Source organism: Belonocnema kinseyi, chromosome 5, assembly GCF_010883055.1.
Source record: "Belonocnema kinseyi isolate 2016_QV_RU_SX_M_011 chromosome 5, B_treatae_v1, whole genome shotgun sequence".
NCBI classification, from domain to species: Eukaryota; Metazoa; Arthropoda; class Insecta; order Hymenoptera; family Cynipidae; genus Belonocnema; species Belonocnema kinseyi.
In genome coordinates, this window is record NC_046661.1 from 144,794,903 (window position 1) to 144,806,667 (window position 11,765).

The window sequence follows — 11,765 nt, forward strand, 5'->3', positions numbered from 1 at the left end:
AAAATTGTTCAACCAGAAATAAAAAAATTAAATAATTCGATTCCGGTGTCTGTTACAACATCACAGCCTGAAAATCTTTATAATTATCGAGGATGTCAAAAACTCAAATTCTGGAAAAAATTCTCAATTCCAGGGTTTTACTTTAGATTCTTATACTTGAAATTGAGTGAATATTTTGAATAATTTTCAACCAAAATGATGAATTTTTAAACGAAGGAGATTAATTTTATACAAAAAAAAAAGATGAACAAAAAATAATACATGAATTTCAATCAACCCAATTCATTTTCTAGCTAAAAAACGAATTTTCAGCTAAATATTTTAATTTTTAAAAATGTCAACCAAAAAATACAAACAAACTTTCAACTAAAATTAATTTTTAACCAAAAAGATGAATTGTCAGCCAAATATTTTAATTTTTAATTTTAAAAAATAAATGAAAGCACTCAAAATGGAACTGTTAAATTTTGAACTTTTCAAATTTAAATTTAAAAAATTTTAATTAAAAATTTTTTTATTCAAATGCTCAATAATTTACGCATATAAAATTGAAGGTACTAACATTTTTCAATATAAAAAAATATAAATCCACGTTATCATTTTCAATGCCCTAAATTAAAAAATCAATCAATCCATCAACTTTAGAATTTTAAAAATGATATAATTTTAAAGAATTTTAAGCTAGAAACATCAAATATTGAAAAATTTTCTTTTTCAATAGTTTAAATATCCTTGGAAAGCTTCAAAATTTCATTTCAAAATCTTGAGAAATGAATTTTTTCTACAATTTTCAGAAAATCCTGCAAATTTTAGAAAATCTCTTTAAAATTTGGACGCATAAAACTTCAAATGATATCCTAATATAAAACAAAATGTAGATTTTCGTAGATTTTAAACAAAAAATTAGATTCTTTTCAAGAATTGTGAAAGGCTTCAAAAAAATAAAAACATTTTCTTAAGATTCCTAGGAAAATTAATAATAACTTTTCATTTTGAAACATTATTTGAAGAGAATATTTAAAAAGTTTTTCAAAGATTTAAACAAAATTTTCAAAAAAGATTCTGGAAGATTTTCAGAAAACATTCTAAAATTTGCATGATAATTTTTTATCTCTTTAAAACGCCTAAATATCTCTTAAAATTGCTTCAATTTTTTCTACAAATGTTCATTTGTAAATTAAACATCAAATTTTAAATATTTCAATTGCAAATTAAGCATTTTTTAAATACAGCCATTAAAATTGTTAAGTTCAAATTTTAAAGGTTCTTCGAAATTTTAAAGATTCCAGGTTTTCTATGTCAAACGATTCAGTTAAAGATTCTTTACTTTTAAATATTTGATTTCAATTTACTTGTCTTAAATAAAAATTTAAATATTGCTAAATATTCCATAATTAATTTTTTTTTTTTATTAAAAACTTCAAATTGAATGGATAAAAATGGAATATTTTAGACTGAAACAATATTTTAAATTTAATAAAATCCTTTTTATCCAAAATTTTCAACATCAAAGTGTTTTAGTTTTCAACTAAAATAAATTTTCAACCAAAAAATACGAATTTTAAACCAAATATTTTTAAATTTCAATTTAAAAAAAGTGTCAACCAAAAAAATAAAAACAAGTTTTCAACAAAATAGTTCAATTTTCAACCCAGATGAGAAATTTTTAACTAAAATTAATTTTCAACCCAAAATATGAATTTAAAACCACCGAGATTAATTTCCTACAAAAAATAAGAATTTTCAAATAAAAAGTTTAATTAAGAAATAAAAAACCAAGGAGATTAATTATCTACAAAAAAAAATATTTTCAACCAAAAAGTTTAATTTTAAATTTAAAAAACAATTTTAAATCAAAAATAAAATAGCTAAATGTTCAGTTAAAACATTAATTTTTAACTGAAAACAAAAATGGATTTTTAATCTAATAGTTCAATTTTAAATGAAAGTGATAAATTTGCAACTAAAATGATGAATTTTTAACCGAGGAAATTAATTTTTTATCAAAAAATACAAATTTGCAATCAAAATGTTTAATTTTCAGGTAACATAAAAAAAACCAAAAAGAAAACAGATAAATTGTCAGTTAAAATAATTAATTTTTGACCAAAATAAACACAAATTTGTAACTAAAAAAAATCCAATCAAATACTTTAATTTTCAGCAAAAAATATGAATTTCCAGACAAGTAGATTAATTTTCTACAAAAAAAAAAGACAAACTTTCAACCAAAAAGTATAGTTTTCAACTTAAAAAATTTGATCAACCAAAAATAAAAATTAAATTTGCAGTTACAAACATTAATTAAAACCAAAAATACAAACGTATTTTTAACCAAATAGTTGACTTTCAACTAAAATGATACATTTTTTACTAAAATTTCTAAGACTGCAGATTTTTGAGAAGTTTCAGAAAGATTAAAGAGATACAAAAAATTCAACAGATTTTACGATGATTTCCAAAGATTTCAATAGAGTTTTCAACGATTTCAGAAGATTTTACAAACACTTCAAAATATTCAAAAATATTTCAGAAAATTTCTAAGACTTCGCAAACTTTTAAAACATTTCAGAACGATTTCAAAAATTTTTAATAGATTTGGAAGATTTAAAAAGATTTCACAAAAAATATCACAAAGATTTCCACATATTCAGAAATATTTGAGAAAATTTCTATGATTTTAAAAAGATTTGAAAATTTTCAAAGAGACTTAAAATATTTCACGAATATTTCGAAAAATGTCAATAGATTTCCCAAAGATCCCACAAATATATCAAAACATTTAAAAAAATTACAGAGAAATTTAAAAGATTTTACAAAGATTCCAAAATATTCAGAAATACTTCAGAAGATTTCAAAAAGATTAAACAAATTTCAGAAAGATTTAAAAGATTATAAATAAATTTCAAAAGATTTAAATATATTTCACAACGGTTTCAAAGATTTTAAAATATTAAAATATATTTAAGAAGATTCATAAGATTTCATAAAACATTTTAAAAAATTGAGGAACTTTTAAAAAGATTTCAATAAAATCCAAAAATATTTCGGAAAATTTCTCAGATTACGAAAAGATTTTAAAAGTTTCAGAAAGATTAAAAAGATTTTAAAAACACTTCAAAAGATTTCAAACGACTTCATAAAAATTACAAAGATTTCAAAATATTCAAAAAGGATTCTTAAAGATTTCGAAGACTCTGCAAAAATTTCCGAGATATTTCAAAGATAACATTAAAATTTCAGATTTCCAAATATTTAAAAATAGTTTAGAAGATTTCAGAAAGATTTCAATACATCCATAAAAATAGATTTTTAAATACAAACCTGGACTTTTACAAACGAGAATTTATATATATTGAACATTTTGAAAATATTTAAAAATAAAATAATATTTCTAAGATTTGAAATGATGTCTATAGAGAGATTTCAAGAGATATTTAAGGATTTACAGTGATCACAAAAGTGTTCCAAAAATTAAAAAATTCCAGTTGTTTATAAAATTTATATATATATATATATATATATATATATTTAAAAAAAGAAGAACTTGGAGACAGCCTGTTATTATTGATAAATAATTGTAGTTTGAGAGCTTACCGTTAATTACAAGCACACTAAGTTTCGGACAATTTGCTCCCACAGCGCTAAGCAAATCGTCGTTAACTATTTTCATTTTGCTAAGGTCCAGCCTCTCCAAGCTGGTGAAATTTGTAAAGTTGGTAATCAGGTCCTCGGAAGTTAAACCAGCCGGGTTGCATCTATAATATATTATTATATTTTTCATCAACCAACAAAATAATAATTTTTAATAAATTATTTCAACTTTTAACTAAATACTTAAATCTTCAACTGAAAAAAGAATTCTTAACCAAATACTTCAATTTTCAGCATAAAAAGATCAATTATCTACCAAAAAGACAATTTTTTATGAAAAAATAGAATGGTTAAATTTTTAACTATAAAAAAAATTATTTTTTTAAAATAATAATTTGTGACAAAATTAGTTCAACTTTCAACTAAAAATTTGATTCCTCAAATGAAAAAATAATTTTTAAGCAAGTAGGTGAATTTTCAGAATTAAAAGAATAATTATCCACAAAAAAGACAAATTTTCAATAAAAAATGGAATAGTTAAATTTTTAAATATATGACAAAAATTCAACAAAAAAAATATATTAATCATTTTTAATCAAATACTTGAATTTTCAGTCTTCAAAAATACAAATTTTCAAGAAAAAATGGAAAAGTTGAATTTTCGACTATATAAATTAATTTTCAACCAAAAAAATAATAATTTTTATGAAATTAGTTCAACTTTCAACTAAATACTTGAATCTTCAACTGTAAAAATCATTCTTAACCGAGTGGTTGAATTTTCAGCATTTAAGGATCAATTATCTACCAAAGACACATTTTCAAGAAAAAATGGAAGAATTCAATTTTTAACTACACATACGAACTTTTAACCGAACAAAATTAATTTTTAACAAATTAGTTCCACTTTCAAACAAATAGATGAATATTCAACTGAAAATAGAATTTTTAACCAAATACTTGAATTTTCAGCATTAAAAGACCAATTATCAACCGAAAAGACAAACTTTCAATAGAAAATGGATAGTTGAATTTTTAGCTATATGAAAAAAATTCTAAAAAAAAATATCAATAATTTTTAACCCAAATACCTGAATTTTCAATCTTCAAAAAGACAAATTTTCCAGAAAAAATGATATAGTTGATTTTTTAACTACATAAACAAATTTTCAACCAAAAAAATAATAATTGTTAACAAATTAGTTTAACTTACCACTAAATACATAAATCTTCGACTGAAAAAAGAATTCTTAACCAAATACTTGAATTTTCAGCATTAAAAGATCAATTATCGACCAAAAAGGCACTTTTTTTTGAAAAAATGGAACAGTTAAATTTTTAACTATAAAAAACAAATTTTCAACAAAAAAATAATAATTTGTAACAAAATTAGTTCAACTTTCAACTAAATACTTGATTCTTCAAATGAAACAATAATTTTTAACCAAGTAGTAGAATTTTCAGCATTAAACGACCGATTATCTACCAAAAAGACAAACTTTCAATAAACATGGATAGTTGAATTTCTAGCTATATGAAAAAAATTCTAAAAAAAAAAAATAATATCAATAATTTTTAACCCAAATACTTGAATTTTCAATCTTCAAAAAGACAAATTTTCCAGAAAAAATGGAATAGTTGAATTTTTAACTATATATACTAATTTTCAACCAAAAAAATAATAATTGTTAACAGATTAGTTCAAAATTCCACTAAATACTTACATTTTCGACTGAAAAAAGAATTCTTAACCAAATACTTGAATTTTCAGCATTAAAAGATCTATTATCTACCAAAAAGACATTTTTTATGAAAAAATGGAACAGTTAAATTTTTAACTATAAAAAACAAATTTAAAAAAAAAAATTTATAACAAAATTAGTTCAACTTTCAACTAAATACTTGATTCTTCAAATGAAAAAATAATTTTTAACCAAGTAGTTGAATTTTTAGCACAAAAGAATAATTATTTACAAAAAAGACAAATTTTCAATAAAAAATGGAATAGTTAAATTTTTAATATACACAAATTTTCAACCAAAGAAAAAATTTTTTTTAGAAAATAAGTTCCACTTTCAACTAAATACTTGAATCTTTAACTGAAAAAAAAGTTTTAACCAAATACTTGAATTTTCAGTCTTCAAAAAGAAAAATTTTCAAGAAAAAATGGAATAGTTGAATTTTCAACTATATAAATTAATTTCCAACCAAAAAAATAATAATTTTTATTAAATTAGTTCAACTTTTAACTAAATACTTGAATCTTCAACTGTAAAAATAATTTTAAACCAAGTGGTTGAATTTTCAGCATTTCAAGATCAATTATCTACCAAAGACACATTTTCAAGAAAAAATGGGAAAATTCAACTTTTAACTAAACATACGAATTTTTAACCAAACAAAATTAATTTTTAACACATTAGTTCCACTTTCAAACAAATAGTTGAATATTCAACTGATAATAGAATTTTTAACCAAATACTTGAATTTTCAGCATTAAAAGAACCTACCGAAAAGACAAATTTTTAAGAAAAAATGGAATGGTTCAATTTTTAATTATATAAACAAATTTTCAATTACAGTTAAATTTTTCAACTATATATACTAATTTTCAAATTGAAAAATAATAATTTTTAACAAATTAGTTAAACTTTCCACTAAATATTTGAATCTGCAACTGAAAAAATAATTTTTAACCAAGTAGTTAAATTTTTTATCTACATAAAAAAAAAAGACATTTTCAAGAAAAGATGGAAAAGTTCAATTTTTAACTATGTATGCAAATTTTTAACCAAACAAAATTAATTTTTAACAAAGTAGTTCAACTTTCAATGAAATAGTTGTATATTCAACTGAAAAAAGAATTCTTAACCAAATACTTGAATTTTTATCATTAAAATATCCACTAAAAAGACAAATTTTCAAGAAAAAATGGAATAGTTAAATTTTTAACTGAATATGCGAATTTTTAATCAAACAAAATTAATTTTTAACAAAGCAGTTCAACTTTCAATTAAATCGTTGAATATTCAACTGAAAAATCGATTTTTAACCAAATACTTGAATTTTCAACATTAAAAGATCATCTACCAAAAAGACAAATTTTAAAGAAAAAATGGAATACTTAAATTTTTAACTATATAAACCAATTTTCAACAAATAAAAAAAACGATTTTTGAAAAATTAGTTCAACTTTCGATTAAATATTTGAATCTTCAACTGAACAAATAATTTTTAACCAAATACTTGGATTTTCAGTCTTCAAAAAGACAAATTTTCAAGAAAAAATGGAATAGTTCAATTTCTAACAATATATACGAATTTAAAACAAACAAAAAAAATGAATTTTTGACAAAATATTTCAACTTTCAAACAAATATTTGAATATTCAACTAAAAAAATCATTTTTAACCAAATACTTTAATTTTCAGCATTAAACGATCATCTAAGAAAAGACAAATTTTTAAGAAAGAATGGAATACTTACACTTTTAACTATATAAACCAATTTTCAACAAAACAAAATAAATAATTTTTAACAAATTAGTTCAACTTTCAACTAAATACTTGAATCTTCAACTGAAAAAATTATTTTTAACCAAATACTTAAATTCTCAAATTCACAGTGAAACGCTTCATATTTCTAATTTTTTAAGTAAAAGTATTGCATTTTCAACAAAATAAATGAATTTCTAACCAAGAAAATTTATTTTCTACCAAAAAGATAAATTTTCAACAACAAAAAAACGAATATTCAACAAAATAGTTCAAACAAAACAAATACTTCGATTAATTAATCAGTTAAGTTTTTAGTGAAAAAAATTAATTTTAAACAACAAAAAAAAACTAATTTCGATCAAAATAGTTCAATTTTTAACCAAAGAGATAAACTTTCGTCCAAAAAGATAAATTATTTATCAAGAAGTTTAATTTTCTACCAAAACAGATGAATTTTCAACTTAAAAAAAAGGTTAATTTTTAACCAGAAATGAAAATATTAAATTTTCGGGTAAAGAAGTGAATCAATTTTAAAAATAGAATATTTTTTTCACTTAAAAAGATCAAATTTTATCCAAATATATAATAATTATATTTTTAGTTCTTCAACTCAAAAAATAATTTTTAACCAAACACTTGATTTTTTAGCATTGAAAGATCAATTATTCACAAAAAAGACAAATTTTCAAGAAAAAATGGAATAGTTAAATTTTTAACTACATGAACAAATTTTCAAAAACAATTCTTCAATTAAATAAGTGAATTAATTTAAAAAATAGTAGATTTTTTCACTTAAAAATATCCAACTTTCAATCAAACCAACTTTCAACTTTCAGTTTAAAAAATATATTTTAAATACAAAAGTAAATTTTTAACAAAATAGTTAAATTTTTAACTAAATATACGAATTTTCTAGAAAAAACTTTAATTTTTAACAAATTAATTCAACTTCCAACTAAATACTTGAATCTTCAACTCAAAAAATATTTTTAACCAAACACTTGAATTTTTAGCATTGAAAGATCAATTATCCACAAAAAAGACAAATTTTCAAGAAAAAATGGAATAGTTAAATTTTTAATTATAGAAACAAATTTTCAAAACAAAAAAATATTTTGTTAACAAAGTAGTTCAATTTTCAATCAAATAACTGAATCTCCAACTGAAAAAAAAGTTTTAACCAAATACTTGAATTTTCAGTCTTCAAAAAGACAAATTTTCAAGAAAAAATTAAATAGTTGGATTTTTAACTTTATAAAGAAATTTTCAACCAAAAAAATAATAATTTTTAACAAATTAGTTCAAATTTCAACTAAATACTTAAATCTTCATCTGAAAAAATAATTTTTAACCAAAAAGCTGAATTTTCAGCATTAAAAGATTAATCATTTACAAAAAGACGAATTTTCCACACCATTTAAGAACTTTTAAGAAAAAATGAAATTGTTAAATTTTATTTTAGAAAATTCATTTTTAACAAATAAAACAATAATTAAAAAAATAGTTTAATTTTTTACCTGACAAATAAATTTCATAAATAAATTTTAAAATAAATAAATAAATTTAAAAAAATATTCCTTTTAGTTTAAAATTCAGATATGCTAGTTAAATATTTACCATTTTAGTTTAAAATTCATTTTTCAGGTTAAAAATAGACACGAAAACTTGTTCTTTCTTTGGATGAAAAGGAACTATTTTACCAAAAATTTAACTATTTTCTGAAGATCCGATTTTGATGTTGTTAAGAATTAAATTTTTAACAAAAAATTCCAATTTTCGATTTTTGGCTGAAATATTATATTTTTATCGTGAAAAATTCAACTAATTTGTTGGAATTCATTTTTTTTTAATAATGATGTATTATTTTATTTAAAAATTAAATTATGTTTTTAAAACTCACGTAATTTGTGGAAAATGCAAATTTTTGGTAGAAAATTAATCTTATTTGTTAAAAATTGAATTTTCCTACTTCAAAATTCAACAATTTTGAATGTTACTTTATCTTTTTTCATTGAAAATTTATTAATTTCGTTGAAAATTTACGTATTTGTTTAAAAAAACGAATTTTTTGGTGGAAAATTTTTGTATTCTTTTAGAGTTAATTTCTAGTTGAGAATTCAAGTGCTCCAATTAGATATTCATTATTTTAGTTGAAAATTAATCTTTTAAGTTAAAAATTAACACGGAAGTCAAATTATTCGTTTAAAAAATAAAATCTTTTGTTGAAAATTAATTTTTTAATTGGAGATTCATCATTTTGATTAAAAAATTATTCAGTTTATTTTTTTTTTTTTTAGTTGAAAATATCTTTTTTAGTAAAAATTATTTTGTTCTTGAATGTTCAACTATTTCAGATAAAGATTCATTGTTTTAGTTAACAACTAACTTTTTTGTTTAATATTCAACTATTCCAGTTGAGTATCATAATTTTAGTTAAAAATTCATCAGTTAAGATGAAAATTTAATTGTTTTTTTACTAAAAATCTAAACATTTAATTTTATTTGGTTCAAAATTGATCTCCTTCGATTGAAAATTCAAGTATTTTTTATTCGAAAGTATTGCATTTCCAACGAAATAGCTGAATTCTCAACCAAAAAGATTAATTTTCTACTAAAAAGACGATTTTTCCACAAAATGCGTGAATTTTCAACCAAACAGTTAAATTTTCAACTACAAAATATGTATTTTCAATAAGAAAAAAGGAATTTTCAACAAAATAGTTTAGTTTAATCAAATGGTAAAATAATTTTCTACAAAAAAGAAGAATTTTCGACACAACTCATGAATTTTCAAAAAAAAATAGAATAGTTAAATTTTCAGGTCAAAATTTATTTAAACAAAATTAAATGTTAAAACAAAAACTTTTTTTCAATAAAATAAATGAAATTTTTAAGAAGATAGTTAAATTTGTAACTATATATATGAAATTTCGACCCCAAAAATTAATTTTTAACAAATTAATTCAACTTTCAAGCAAATTATTGAATCTTCACATGAAAAATTAATTTTTAAGGAACTAATTAAAATTTCAGCATTAAAAGATAACGTATCTATCAAAAAGACCAATTTTTAAAAATAAGTGTAGTAGTTCAATTTTCAGTTAAGAAATTTTATTTTCAACCCAAAAATGAAATATTCAACGAAATAGTTAAATTTTCAACTATATATACGAATTTTTAACAAAACAAAAATAATTTTTAACAAATTAATTCAACTTTTAATCAAATAGTTGAATCTTCGACTAAAAAAATCAATTTTTAATCAAATACCTGAATTTTCAGCATTAAACGATTAATTATCTATAGTTAAATCTTCAATTTAAAAAATGAACTTTCTACAAAAAAAACGAATTTCGAACGATATAGTTCAATTTGTAACCAAAGAAATAAACTTACGACCAAAAAGATAATTTATCAACTTCAAATTTTTTGTTTTTTAACCAAATAATTGAATTTTCAACCAAATAAATAAATGTCCAACAAATGTTTAATTATCAATATAATAGTTAAATTTTCAATTAAAAAAATTAAGTTTTAACAAAAAATAAAACGAAATATTTCCATTTTTAACCACATAAATCAATTTTAGTCAAAAAGACGAATTTCCCACCAAAAAGATGAATTTTCAAACAAAAGAGGCGAATTTTTAAGTAAAAAAGATCAATTTTCAGTTAAAAATGGAACTTTTACATTTTTCTTTAAAAAAATTAATTTTTAACAAACTAAAAAACCCGCATTTTCATTAAAATCGTTCAATTGTTTACCAAAAAGAATAATTTTCTACCAAAACAGACAAATTTAAAAAAAGGAATTTTCAACAAAATAGTTTAATTTATAACAATATAGAAAAATCAATTTTTAGCCAAATAGGTGAATTATAAATTTCCCAAAAATTGTTGAAATTTCAATTGAAAAGGATAAAGAAAAATGACCAAAAACAGTATAGTCAAATCTTTAATCAGAAAGAATTAATTTTCAACAATAAAAACGAAATAGTTTGATTTTTAACGAAATAAATCAATTTTAGACCACAAAGACGAATTTTCCATGAAGAAGATGAATTTTTAAACAAACAGGCGAATTTTTAAATAAAAAATCGCAATTTTTAACCAGAAATGGAATTTTTTAATTTTTCGTTAAAAAAGTAATTTTTAACAGACCAAAAAATACGAATTTTCACCAAAACAGTTAAATTGACTACTAAATAAAATAAATTTTCGACCAAAAAGATGAATTTTCAACTTATAAAGATAAATTTTCAACCAGAAATGGAATTGTTAAATTTTCAGTTAAACAATTAATTTTTAAGAAACAAAAAACAAGAATTTTCATCAAAAAAGTTCAAGTTTCTACTAAAGCAAATAAATTTTCGACTAAAAAGTTTAATTTTCTACCAAATCAGACGAATTTTAAACTTTGAAGATAAATTTTTAACCAGAACTCGAGTTGTTAAATTTTCAGAAAAAATATTAATTTAAAGAAAACATGAATTTTCATAAAAACGGTTAAATTTTCTACTAAACAAAATTACTTTTCGACTAAAAACATGAATTTTCAACTTATGAAGATAATTTCTAAGCCAGAAATAGAATTGTTAAATTTTAAGTTAACAAATTAATTTTTAACAAACAAAAAACAAGAATTTTGATCAAAAAAGTGAAATTTTCAACTAAA

At 20.4% G+C, this 11,765-nt stretch overlaps 1 protein-coding gene across 2 annotated transcripts in view; it reads right to left on the reverse strand.

Annotated features, from left to right (window-relative positions):
* Window positions 1–11,765, reverse strand: part of LOC117172800 — a 65,886-nt gene that overhangs the window by 892 nt on the left and 53,229 nt on the right. For both annotated transcript variants that reach the window (XM_033361028.1, XM_033361029.1), the window contains one exon: window positions 3,598–3,758. In XM_033361028.1, the coding sequence (XP_033216919.1) occupies window positions 3,598–3,758 (161 nt within the window). The remainder of the gene's footprint in view (window positions 1–3,597; window positions 3,759–11,765) is intronic.